Source organism: Vidua chalybeata, chromosome 3 (genome assembly GCF_026979565.1).
Source record: "Vidua chalybeata isolate OUT-0048 chromosome 3, bVidCha1 merged haplotype, whole genome shotgun sequence".
In the NCBI taxonomy this organism is placed as follows: domain Eukaryota; kingdom Metazoa; phylum Chordata; class Aves; order Passeriformes; family Viduidae; genus Vidua; species Vidua chalybeata.
Window position 1 is genome coordinate 23326578 of NC_071532.1, and position 14317 is coordinate 23340894.

The following is a 14317-nucleotide window of genomic DNA, read 5'->3' on the forward strand; positions in this document are numbered from 1 at the left end:
ACTGAAAACTATTTGAGAGCACTATAAACAAGAAAAAAGGATAGTTTTCCCCAGGCAATAGTTATATATTACACCCATGCAATAAATACAGCATAATAATTGATTCTAGCATTAGAGAATGTTATTTTCAGTGCTGCTGGATGAGAGAAAAATGGAAGCAACACCTTGCAAAATATACCGATCTAAATGATAAGATCAATTTCCTTCTCCAGAATACTGCCATGTTCATCATATTTCTAGATTTCAAGTATAAGCTCAAATGTGTAATAGAAATGCCTTCTTGCAGGCTACTGTGGCAATCAGTGTTCAAACACTTCACAAACACATATGCTTTGTGTGAAGGCTCTAGTAAAATAGCAAACTGAGCCTGACTATTCTTAGACAAATTACTTTAAAGCCTGGTTTGTCCCCTGTTGAAATAGTTGTGCTGTAGTAAAGCTGAAGTAAGAGAGCTGGGAATCAGACCAGTCAGTTCAACCCTGCTGCCTCTAAAAGTAATTTCCTGCATCCAGCAACGCAAGTTACAAACCCAAACTGTTATTGTGGAGTAACCCAGAAGAGAATCAGTCTCTGAAATTTCCTTTTTTCCTCCCTGGGGCCATCCAGCAAGACTGCTAAGAATACATGTAGTGAAGCTGTCCAGAAAGTGCAAAGTTACTTAGCAAATAGAGGGAGTGGCTTATGAATACAGAAAAAAAAAAAAAATAAACATTGCAGCCCAATGTAAATTTTAAAGTGGTCTTTAAATTTATATACAGTACTTTAATCTATGTATCCACAGAAGCGGATCAAACGTGACTTGATTCTTTCCTTTTTCACTATGTATATTCTTGCTTGCAAGCGTGTCCTGGGTTTAAACCCGGCTGGAGATGAGGCACCACAAAACTGCTCACTCAACACCCTTCACCTCCATGGAATGGGGAGGAGAATCCAAGTGACACCTCTATGTTGAGATAAGAACAGTTTAATGATAGAAAATAAAGTAAAATACAATAATAATGGCAAGTAATAATACTGGCAATGAAAGCAAAAAGACAAGTAATGCACAATACAATTGTTCACCATCTGCTGACCAATGCCAGAGCCCCTTCCTGAACCCAGACTGGCCCTTCAAGGTAACTCCCACCAGTTTATATACTGGGAGTGATGTTCTGTGGTGTGAAATATCCCTTTGGTCAGTTCAGGTCACCTGTCTCAGCTGTGATCCCTCCTCGTTTCTTTTGCTTACCTCCTCACTGGCAGAGCACGAGACAAGGTGAAAAAATCGTCCTTGCCCTAGGATAAACATGACTTAACAAAAAGCCCAGAGCATCTGTGAGTTATCAACACCATTCTCATTCTGAACCCAAAACACAGCACTTTAATAGCTACTGAGAAGAAATTTGCTCGAGCTAAAAACCAGGACAATGGGATTTTCCTCTTTGCAAGCCATGACACATATTTTTGCATATACATATTTATCTGAGGATAAATTTCCCCTGGCATGGGTGAGAGTCATGGATTCCTCCTACATTGCTCACAGTGCTTACAGTGGGAGAGGAGGTCTGATCAGTGAGAGAGTTGTTTGAATGAGTCTATGAGTATAATGTGGAGATCAAACCAGAATATTTTTGCATTTAAATGGATAGCCCACTGTTGAGAGTACATTTGGGGTCCTGCTTTGTGCACAGCCTGCAGATCATCTAGTGTGCTACAGCACTGCTTTAAGAGATCAGGAATTAGAGAAATCTGGGGGTTTAATGCTTGAGATCTCCTCCTCAGTCCTTGGGATACTTGCTGAGATTTTGACTATTTGATAGACACCATCTGTTGTCGCAAAGCAGGGGAAGAATTTTTAACACTAAAATAAGAGATAGAGGCCAGGAGAACAGCAAGGGGTGTTTAGCTACAGGAAAAGTTAATTAAGGTTTTGTTAACATCTCATTTAAATTGTCTCCTGACTGCTAATGATCTCAAAATGTATCAGTGACTTTCAGTTATTCCTAGGGAAATTCCTACCTCCCTAAAGATACCCCTTTTCTTAAAGCATGAGAAATGGGAATGGCCCGTTGTGCTATGGAAGCAGTCCAAAGCAAAAAGTACAACAAAAACTAGTCCAGTTTTCCTGTGTTGTTATGTAGGGCCTATACTTAAGCTGACAAAAACCTTCTGTTGTGTTTATGCTCTTCTTTCTGTGACCCAAGCTTGTGTATATCAGTTGGCTGTATCTGACATTCAGGACCTGCAATGATTTACCTTCGCTGTTATACATCATAGCTGGGTATCTTCTGGTTTTTTTTTTTTTTTTTTTTTTTTTTTGTGTATGTGTGTCTTATGGTAAGAGGGGATTTTATAGAAGAAGCAGAGGAAATAATATATTTCAGAGTATCTCCAAATGCAGCTTTCCCTCCCAACTGTTCACAAATTGATCCAGACCACCTCTTTGAGAACAGGTTACACACTGCAGAGGAATGCATAACTTGCCCATGAACTGCTGCATATTTTGTCTTGTATTTACATTTTTCCAAAGGGAAAAAAAAAGACATTTTTTTTCTGGATAAAGATATTTTCTGATTTGATGGATGAAATTAGTCTGCATATCCTTGGAGACTGCCAACAAGTTTACACTAGGAACTGGAATGAAGCCATCAATTCATTTCATGTGGGTTCCATCAGATGGCAAAAACCCATCTCATAGTCCCACAATGCTGGTCTTTAAACCACTGAAGAATGAGGTGACCTGTAACACTCCCAGCTCTCTGGGAAACACCTTGATGCATAGGGACATCTTGACTGTTTCCAACTGCCATTCCTATGAGTGGCAATTATATTTATGTGCCTTTGATCATGGGAGAAAAAATAGAAGACTGAACTGTGAGACTTGCATCTGGCACACTCAGAGCAGCTCAAGTGCAAGAACTTCAGGCATATTGAGCTCAAAGCTTCACACACCCCAGCAACAACTTCGGTGATTAAGGCTTGGTTTCAAACCAGTTGCAGAGATTGGACCTAATGGAATTTCATAAAAGTGATTCAGGTTTGAACCCTCCTTCAGAGTCCCAGCCAATCAATTTTTGATCAAATGTGTACTCATATGTTAACGTTTTGGTTGCCTCCATCTCTAATTAGTCGGATCAAACAGTGTGTGAGAGCTCATGGTGTACTTCATTGAACAGGAAGACTCTGGTCCCCTTTGCCATTTTTATCTTGTTCCTTTTCTTGTAGCAAATATTTTTGGAATAAGTTTGTGAATCATGAAATCAGGACCTGCCTCTATTATGTGCAAACAGTGCTGAGACTCAAAGATCAATAATCACTGACCCTTCCTCCTGCCATCATCTTGGCTTGGCACTAAAACACCCCATTTATAGGAGATATTTGTTTCTTGGACCACCATATGTTTGAAGAAAGGTTTATACCCCAGAGGTTCTGTATTAGATTCCAGCAGGTTACTTCATTAAATGAGCATATCAAATTTGATTGGAAGTTCTCATCAGCTTTCTGTTCCATTTAATTTTATTTTTATACAGATGAAGAAATTACTGTTACACCCATACCCACTGACAAGCCAACTACATTACTTCACATCTACTTTATAACCACATATAATTACATAACCTCTTGGTTTATTTTCTTCCAGAACTCATGGCTCCTCATAGAATCTGTTCTGTCTGAACTAAGAGGCAGATTTTGGCCTAAAAAGCAGTTTTCAAGACATTTACATGGTTTGGGTTTTTTCCTATATTGAATATTCCACATTTATTAACCACAATTTGATTCAAGCACAGTAAGGGCTTCACTGATACAGTCTGGAGAGGCTGTGTTAACAAAATGAAGACAAGCCCAGCATCAAAATACTCTGCACAAATCTCATTATCATGACAGCTCTTCCATCTTTTCAGCCCCATGCTATAAAATCTCTTTTAGCACACAGCGTTCCCTCCACTCTGTTCCTCTTTAGTTACAGGCACTATGACCACTTTCTCACCTATAATTTCCAATCAGCGTTCCTCCTCAAACCTTCCTGTTCTTCACTGACTTCACAAATACAGCAGACAGGGCTGCAAGGTATTTTCACCTCAAGGCTATGTGAGGGCTTCTTTGGGTAAGAATGAGGCTGGCAGATTACATTCATGTCAAAGCACATAGCTGGGCAGCTAAAAATAGACAGAATAAAATTGGCATCTGGAAAATTTTGAAGGGCTAAAGTTTTATGCCTGTATAAACTCACTGAAATCAATTAAGGCTGGAGCATAACCATGGTGGAATTGCCCCTACAATTGTTTTTAATGCTCATCCCAAGTTACATTCTTAAACATATTGACAGACCACAGAGTCCATTTGTTATAATTTATCGCAATAACCCTAAACAATCTGGCATAAACATGCTCTTTCATTCAAGCCAAGAAATGCTATGCACTCCTTAGATGCCAGAGAAGGCACCAGGAAGAACAGTCCCTGGTCTCCTCATCAGTCCCAGGTCTGGAAGAATTTTCATATATAATTCCATCAACTTTTTAAAAGCAACGATTCAGTCCTGAAGTCCTTCCTCCCATCAGTTTTATTTATTTAAATGACTAGAGCCTGATAAAGAAAAGCTGCAATTCCAGGCTCCTTATTTGCTTAGATAATGCAATTGCATATTGCAGAGTGCATGGCAATAGACAACAAACTAGAGAATCCTATTTTATGTCAAAAAACATTTCCATGTGCCACATGGCTGCTCCTGTTAAACTGGTATAACGGAGGCAGCAGTCTACAGACCAAGACATCCACTACAGTGGCTGAGGGGAGAGCAACCCCCAGAGCAGATATGATCCACCCTCACCCTGGATGGATGTTCTTCACCTCAGCCTGCAGTAGACCACATCAGGGTCACAGATGCCAAAATCCCACAGCAAATCAGGCTTTGCAGGGATTTAACATTCCAGAGCTGAGGAAATGCCTGTGCCAGAAGAATATTGCCATACGAAAGCAACACCAGCATATAATTGAAATAATTTATTTACCACTAGAGCACCACAAAAACAGACATACAATGCGTTAAAATACAGAGTAATCAATCACCAAAGTACAACACAGCTGTCCTTTAAGTTCCTTTTTTTTTTGCCTTTAAACCATGCCAACCATACAGTTGTATTGATGCTAAACACATCAGAAGTGCTGTCCTACCCCACCCAGCTAAGTGCTATGATTCCCCCTCAGCCCCAGTCAGCCCCTCGGGTCTGATCTTTCCAGATGCTGAACATTTCCCACCAGTTCTCAGGGACTTTGCTCAGGCCGTGGCAATCACCTCGCCAAAATAAGGCCCCGTAGCAGGAAGTCCTTGAGCTGTTGCAGACCCATCTGAAGATCATTTGAGGGGTATTTACATCGGACCTGAGAGATGCTAAGGACTCATGTTACCCTACTCTGCAGAGGGGAATTTCACCCATGAGTTCTTCATATTGTAGGATCAGGCCTAACACCCTTGGTAATTAAAGGGAAATACACGCCTAATGAACAAGAAAAAATAAATTGTAGGAGCTTTAAAATAGAGAATTTCAAATAGTATCAGTGCATTTTGAGGAACACTAGAAATTGTTTTAAAAGTCGATTTTGGGGCAATGACTTACAGAAATAGTGTTCTATGCTTAGAGAAAATCTCCAAATCCAAGTTCAAATTTTCAGCTGCATCCAGCACACAGTGAGTATAGTTGGACAACTATGCCATCTCCCATCCCACTTTTTCAAAACTGGTTTGAAAGCTGCATTCCTATATCAGAGAACTGTAAAAATATTTTTAAGTTTTGTAAAATGTGCTCACCCTTGTCTTTCTCCTGTCCAACAAAAATACAGTTCTCATACTGAACCTGATAAAACTAATTTTGCTGTTATACAGCAAAATCCAGAGTATGTATTACCCTGACGAGTTTCACTGAGTTCAGTGCATCTTCTCACTGGAGATAAGTCTGGCTCAAGCAAGTGTTAGCAGGACAGATTCTTCACCTGTTCACCTGAGCTCACTAAATCAGAAGTCTAACATACCTTCTCCTCCTGAGCCAGTGGGTGGGATTACATCACCTCTGGGGCTATGTTCCCATCTAGGCAATGAGCACAGGCTCCACAGAAGTCCTGAGGAGCAGCCTGTGCAAGCCACCATGGTACCTCAGTTTTGCACCAGTATTCTGCTGAAACCAAAGAAACTGCACTTCCTAAAACTGGAACTGACACCATCAAGCTCAGAAGTGTCCTCCCAACACTGCTCAGGACAATGGCAGAAAATGTCCCCTTCATCCAAGTAGAATGCTTGCACTGCAGGTTTCCAGCTTTGCTCTGCAGAAGCATTCATCACATGAAATGAAATGATTGTGTCTTCTTCAGAATTCTTTTTGTTCTTATTTATGTTGGTTTTTTTTTTTTAATGAAGTATGCAATGTGATTTTTTTTTTTTTACTCCCTCTACAATACAAAAACAACAAAACCCTAGGAGCCCCCACGTTCCTTTCTCGGTTTTTCAAAAGAAGCTTTAGCATGATCTCAATTGAGAAAAAAAATTGGTAAACTTGCAAAAATCAAGGGTCCAGTCCTGCCAATCCTTACATATACCCCAACAGCCTAAAGGGCCCTGCTGTGCCACTGTTTGTCAAAGGCAAACCTGTTACCTGCAGTAGGAGCAGGAGCAGCCCCACAGAGGAACTGCTGGACCGTGTTCCCATGTGCCAGGCAGACGCATCCGAGTGCGCTCTGCTCCCGCCATGCACGGGCATCGCCATGACAGTTGCTCCCTACAGCCTCCTGCACAGTGGTGGATGTCATTCTCTGCAAGGGTTTGCCTCGCCTCAGCCAGGCTGGGACATCTCTTCTCTCCACACCTCGCTCCCTGCCCATCTGTTTGAATGCCTACTACAGCCTAAAGAAAATGGGAAAATAGGAAAGCCCAGAAATCTGAACCGCATCGCAATGCAAGCGTTATGAATGGGGACAGCTGGAGGAGGAGGGGAGGAGCAGGGGGGGAGATTGCTTTAATCCATCTTTTATAAAACAGAAAAACAAATGGAGTCAGGTAGCTTATGTCATAATGATGAACAATATACAAAGCACATATATAGCAATTATTATAAAACATGTATTTGTAGTGCAAGTCAAAATATAGGGACTCTACTCATACTGGCCAGCTAGAGGGAAACACATGATTCTGAGTGATCAAAAAGAGCCCCAAATTCAAATTCAAAGTCATGAGAGCTGACAGTATTACAGAGTACAAAAATATGGTGAAAATTTACACATTACACATAAAGTACGTAATTTTTTAATAGTTTACAAATAGAGATCTACAGATATGTTTCCAATTAAGCTGGCTTTTACTACCCACCTATTGTAATACTCTAGGTATGGTTACATATACCAAAAGAACAAAAAAATTCCCATAGCATAGCTATACAGCAACATATTAAGGTCTGAAGATTAGACCAGTACATGTTAAATATTTCACTGGTTTACTAAACTGACATTTAAAATCATTTACAGTAAAAAAAAAAATCTTATAGACTTGTCTTTGAGACTGAAACAGAGTGTCCTTTATTAGTAAATTATTCAGTATTTAAAACAAGGGTTTGAGACCTTACAAGAAGCCTCTCTAGGCAGCTGGCATGAAAAATAAGGTATTTTAAAGGCAGAGTTTGTCAGTAATGTAATAACTGATTTCTATTTTAATTGAACTAAACTAACCATTAATTTTCTGATTCTTTTGAGCTTGTGTTCCTTTAGGCTTTATATGTATTTCTGGCAGCTTATTTGGTCTCCACTTTGTCCACATTGGCTGGTTTTCATTTTTCCAATGGTGATACAGAAATGTTCATTTGATAGTTTTTACACACAAATAAATAATGCACTGTTAACTCTATATCTAAGAGGAATGGGTAGGATGCCTATTGCATAACAATACAGAGAGATCAAGTAAGGCACGGGACAGATACAGCAACTCCACTTCATGGGATTTTCCTGTTTTTTTCCTTTCACATAGTAACACTAACAAATTTCTTCCAGTGTTTATTTTTTAAAAGGTTTCTTTTTTTCTTTAACTTTGCTTCTTGTCTATCTCACACTATGTGTAGGTGAAATGTAGGAAAAAGCCTTCAATGTTTTGCTTCAGATGCCAGTTAAAAAAAAAAAAACAAAACAAACTTTCAAACAGTTCAGACTAGTACCACTTTTTTTTTCTTCTTTTTTTTTCTTTTAACACTGATGAACCCAGGTTTTTATTTTTCTTTCTTTCCTTCTCACTCTCTTTTTCTTTTTTTTTTCCCTTGGTTATCTTTATTTTTTATAAACACAGGTCATGCTGTTTCAGGGATATCCTTTAGCTGCACTTGCAAGACTTTACAATCATGTTGGAAAGCTGTTCGATTTTGGGTGTTTTTCCAATGTAGTAGAGGATGGTGAGGGGCTCCAAATCCTGGGACACACAGCACGGAGAGGCTGAAGCTTCTGGATTTATGGTGTTATACAAGCTGAGTACCTAGAAGGAGAAACCAAAAAAGAGAGATTAAGGCAGCTACCTCTAATGAGCGAAGTGTTTTCTGCATCACTTCCTACCACAGCACCTGAGAGAATGCCCACTGAAAATGGTATGAAGATACCTGGATTTTAGGGAGTTTTTATGCTTTTCCACTTCAATCTAGTGATCACAATATGCTTGAATTTCCTAACGTTTTGTCCATACAGTCTTAAGGCTCAAAGCAGGTACATACCTGGAGTCTGCTTCGAGTGCTGCCCTTTGAATCAGCAGGTACACCCTAATTATGAGTACAGAGGAAATGGAAAGGTTTTTATCTGTTTCTTCAGGTTGCTATTTACAGATTTTGGATTTACAAGTGACCAAAGAGAAGAGAGACCTCTTCAGAGTACATGCACTCCTCTTCTTTTACCCTCTGGCTATGCTAATTAAGTCCATTAATGCCACCCTGCAAGCACCAGGACTCAAGGTGCAGTTACTCCTGCTGAGAGCCAGATGCATGGAGCTATCACCTATGTCACCCTGGATTCCTATAAATGGTTCTCTGCAAGGGAAGTATGTAGGGTTAGCCACTGATGATGCATAGGTGCTCCTGGGGATGCCATTAATGCCTTAGCCAAACACCAAGTGACCTTTTCCTAGAACTTCCACACAACATTTGCAGCTTAGAGAGACAGAAGATCTGTTCAGGACAGCAACACTAACTACTTTATTAGGCAACTTCTGGCTCCTTGGGCAATTATCCAAACCACGTATTTGTGACCATGACAGTTACTCTTCCTCTTTCCTTTAAAAACAAGTCCAGTTCCAAAATGTGTACACCATTACTCCACACCAACACAGAAACATACTCACCTTATTTATACCTTTGCCTGATGACATTGCTAACAGTACAATGTCACAGACAGTGACAGCTACAAAGGGCTTTCTGTAAGCTCAGGAACAACATGGTATCATGATTTTACCAACCAAAAAGAACTCAAGTTGTCCCTTGGACATGGCGAGTTCTCCCTGCTGGCTGACACTGATCTGTCATTTTAAGGGAGGCTTGAAAAAGGGGAGACATCATTGTTAGAATGGACCCGAGGGTGAAATTCTTACTTTGTGACAACTACGATGCAAATGTCTGTCTCTTGCATTTACTGTCTTGACACCCTTAGTGACAGCTGAGAGGAAATTAGCACTTCACAGCTGAATACTACTCATCCTAAGGCAGTTGGCTAGAATACCACATCCAATCCCTAAAATAAAAAGTCCCATCTCAGACAACTATCATTCAGTTCTTCAACATCCCATACACGAAATCCCTTCTTCCCATATACATTTTTGAAGTGTAAGAAAGAATATGTCTTTTGAAGTAAGAGGACAGCTATCAGTATGGCAGGTCATAAAAGTAGGTGATGACCAGGTGGTACAACTCAGCCCTTCTGTTACTCTGAAAGTGCCCCCCTCAGTGTCTTTGCTGACTAAACTCATTGTGCCATCTTCCACTCATGTCAATATTGAAAGGCCTTTTCCAAGCCACCTCCAAAGGTTACATACTCACAAGAAGTATTCAATCCAACCATGTGTTCGTATCAATGAACATATAAAAGAAAATAAATCTCTGGGCCAGTACATTTCTCCTGCTTCAACACTAGCTTGAGGCCATGTGTAAATCCCTCTATAGGGCCATATTTAATCATCCTTAGTTACTGATACTAACTCTGGACAATGGTGCTGATGTCATTCCCAGAAACATAGCTCAACCTGCAGTTATAAAACAAAAGCTGAAAATTAGCAAATTCATTACTTACTCTGCTGTGCTGAGTATCTGAGCTCCATAAATATGGGCAGGCTCCTGCACAGAAATTAGCATGGTATCCTTTAGGCTCATGAATCCATTTCCAGCCAAGATCCCTCTTGAAGTCAATATAAAGTGGACGCAGACAGCAATTATCCTGCACATTCCTGGGAAATAAAATACAAACACATCGGTCTGAGATGTGACACAAAGACAACACTGGGAATAAAAATAATCCAGTTGCTTGCTCCCTGAATGATCCTTTACAGGCAGGCAGGTCTGAGTCACAAAAATTCTCAATTAAATCAGATCAATAGTAGCTTATGTTGTAACTGAAATTACACTTATTTGCAGGATGCTTGGACATGGCAGGACCTGCTCATACAGACAAAGCTAGTGGCTTCCCTGGAGGACTACTCAAGTCTTTTTCTCCAGGTCCTACAGAGGAGACTGTGAGTAGGTGAACAAAGTGAAGGTGATAATTTGGCTCTAACTATGGGACTAATAGATCTGGGAATCATCCCAGATAGAACTGAGCTTCTGCTGTCTAAGGTCACAACAATCTGCCCCTATCTCTGTGGGACTGGAGACCACTGGGTAGAGACCTGCTGCACACAGAGCCCAGGTCTGAGAATGAGGGTCTGCATTCTGTATAAATGCCAACTGTAAAGAAACATGATAAACAACTGCATGACACCTCCCAGGCTGGTAGGACTGTGTAAGAATACTGGATGTGCAGGCATAGTTACCTAAAACAATAGGCAGCATCTAGAGCACGCTTCTTCCGCCGACTGGGCTGTTGCGACTCAAGTCTGTAGGAGGGTAACAACATTAGCAGAAGATGTGGGGTCTTCCCACTGTATTTTTTCCTATTGGACTTTAAAGCTTTCACATCACCACTGGAATATGTGTAGTCATCAATACCTTCAAAAAATACATTTTGGTGATAAACATTGTGTTGCTTTTTCTTCACAAATTAAATAAACCATCTCTTAAAAAAATCTCTCAGAAACTGGGTCATGATGGTGTCAGCTGGGCATTTTTACTGGGGAAGTGGGAGCAAATTTCAACCCAAGATGCCTAAGATACAGTTCTCATGTTAGCTATTGTATCAACCCTCCCACATTCACATCTGTTTAATGGCATTTCAGTACATTTACCAGAAATGTTTAAATGAGTAACAGAGAAGGTAATTTCAGTCACTGCATCTTGCATGTCTTAGCTTCAAATGCCCCAAGCAGTGATTCTCTTGTTGCTTCAGTCAGAGCAGTACTCCCAGCTTTTAACAGTTATGTACCTTTTAAAACCTTTTAACACACTTAAAGATGCTCTGGATATTTCACCTTCATTTCCCACTCTTACTTCTATTGCAGTCGTTTCCTCCATCACATTCGCTCCTTTCTGATACTTGTAAATGCCCTGTCTTTCATTGCCACTTAATTTAAATCTGCTAATTTTCCCCAGAACATCAGTTACTCTAGTCTCTTCCTTTTATATGGGCATGGAAAAGACACTGATTGAAGTATTTCTTCTTGAAATCTATGTGAGGCAATCTATGGCCTCACATTCTGTATTCTCTTTTAACACTACTGCCTTACTAGCTTCTCATCTGTGGCAATAGCACAGACAAGAGACTCAAGATATTGGCCTTTCATAGGACTCACATTATGCCTTTTGTTAAGATCCTTTAGAAAATTAACCTCCCCAACCAGATACTACCATCTAAACAGAACAAAACACACTATTCTTTTCTTAATATATGGAATTCTAGTGACCAAACATCATACTAACCATTTTTTAAATACACACAATGGCTTTAATCATATGTACAGTACATGTATTTGCTTACAGGAAAAAATTCCAATGCAGTGAAACAATGGTTAGAAAACCTTAATACTTGACAAGGAATATAGCCAAATACTTGGATCACAAGTGAAGCAAATCATGATACAGTTCAATAAATGAGAACTTCAGGAATAGAATTTAGGTTAAAATTGGTTCTAATATAGCTATAGATTCATGTGTGCTGGTGGATGGTAACTGTAGTACAGTCAATTAAATAGAATTTTTCTTTGTGAAACTGAAAGTTTAATGGCTTAAAAACACAAGAGAGCTTATACAACCTCGATATATTTACTTCGTATCATTTTGCCTGCTGTCCATAAAGAGCACATATATTCTCACTACACATCTTTTTATTTTTTAATGCCCACTCATTCCAATCTTTTCAACGAAGTCTGACTTAATACAGTACTAAGATGGAGAGCAAAACATTTATTTTGAAAATATTGAGCTATTTTCTCCTTACTATCCAATAGTGTATGACAAACTGTGCAAGAGTCTTCACTAAATCCAAAATTGTATGTATATCCTGTGAGCATGCTGCAAACTGTAACACAGACTCTTGAAGACACCAAAGCTGCATGCATGTAATGAGACAGCTTTTTCATGCCTTGTGATTTTAGAATTTTTCAGGTGATATAGTTTTACCCTTGCAACTTTAGTACCATTTCCTACCAGCTGAGAATCACAATTCTCAAATTAGCAAGTTTTCAATCAGCTGAATGCCATTTAGGAGGCAGAAATAGCTTTTTGTTTCCATCCTCCATTAGTACATACCACAACATTTTAAAAAGTTGGAGTTTTTTTCTTTAATTACCTGCAAATCTTGCTTCAAGTTCCTCACTTTTATTTGGGATGATGTAATTATTGGAAGGCACAAAGGTACAGCATGGACAATGTAAGCTTATCTTAAATCCAAGATTCCTGTCTGCAAAACATAAAAGTGAGTGGAGTTGGTTTTTACACGTGGAATGACTCTGAAATACTCCTGATTTAATGGAGAAGCAGCTGGGGCAGGAGTGAAGGCAAAGAGCACTTTTTGTCACCTCTGTGATGGAGCCATTCATGTACAGCCTCAGTGACATCAAAAGACAACCATTCTCCTTCAGCTCTTGTTTTAACTACTTTGCTGTCGATATAGCGCTGTCCTGGTGATGATAATTCTTTAGATTTTAAAACCTGCAAGAAACAGCAAATAAGATTGCCTACAGGTTAATATTTACCTGGTTGTTTTTAAAATGGACCACTAACATTGGAAAATAGCACAAGAAGCTATTACAGTTGAAACCTCTATGCAGCAGATGAGCATTCATGCACATTTTCAGAAAGAATCTTCTTAGGATGTGTAAGGAGAACAATATAAAAACACCCTAATGAAATCAGCTTAGGCTCCCAAGCAAAACACACCATCACATACTCCTTAGTGAGAGAAATTACACAGAAAGAACTGCCCTGAAAACTTATCCTGTAATAGAAGTGCTGCTGAAGAGATCACAGTAATCATCAAAAGAAGCTATTTTACCTTCTTCAGTAATAGTTACACTGGCTAGAGCATAAGATGCCAAAGTCCAGGCTGTACAATGTAGTCTCTACACTGAAGATATTACATTGCTCTCCTATAACTAACCTATGGTACTGCTTTATTCATGCTTTTAGCCTTCCCTCTGATTTCAGGTACTAATCATACATTAAACAGGTGAGGCTGCTTCCATCCAAACTTTGATATAGGATGTATTTGTATTTTTGTCAAATGTTTCAGCAAAGCTTCTACTGACCAAGCAATAAAAAATACCTGAACAGAAGAAACCCAGGCCCTGCATGACCAGATTTTCAAGTGTCCAAAGTCCTCCTCATTCCAGGCAAACAATTCAGTGAGTGCCTTCCCATATACAAGCATGGACTGCTATTATTTATCCTAACTCTAGGACAAAAACAATTGGACTTCTGGCTGTTAACCAGAACTCTGGTCTCTGGATTTCTGATTGTTACTCTGTTGATAGGTTTGTGACGCAGGGAGCTGGAATGCCATGCAACATTAAGTCAACTCCAATCAAGACACCACACGATAACATCACTTTGTAACTTTTGGCATGCCAGCCGTGCGACTTCATATTTTGTTTCGGGTTTTTCCTTTCTTTAAGCACCCAAGTCCATATCCAAATGAGTAACTGACAACATCTCATTGTTTCTTCCTATTTTCTCAGCCCAGAACAACC

The 14317-nt window shown here is 39.6% G+C and overlaps 1 protein-coding gene across 2 annotated transcripts in view; it reads right to left on the minus strand.

Annotated features, from left to right (window-relative positions):
• Positions 1-4965: 4965 nt before the first annotated feature.
• TGFB2 (transforming growth factor beta 2) overlaps positions 4966-14317 on the minus strand; it is a 59891-nt gene continuing 50539 nt past the window's right edge. Inside the window, exons 3-8 of one of the 2 annotated variants that reach the window (XM_053937510.1) lie at positions 13148-13280; positions 12919-13029; positions 11009-11183; positions 10273-10426; positions 8712-8756; positions 4966-8479 (exon numbers count right to left, since the gene is read on the minus strand). In XM_053937510.1, the coding sequence (XP_053793485.1) occupies positions 8321-8479; positions 8712-8756; positions 10273-10426; positions 11009-11183; positions 12919-13029; positions 13148-13280 (777 nt within the window). In that variant the 3' untranslated portion in view covers positions 4966-8320. The remainder of the gene's footprint in view (positions 8480-8711; positions 8757-10272; positions 10427-11008; positions 11184-12918; positions 13030-13147; positions 13281-14317) is intronic. The other variant, XM_053937512.1, reaches the window with a different exon arrangement.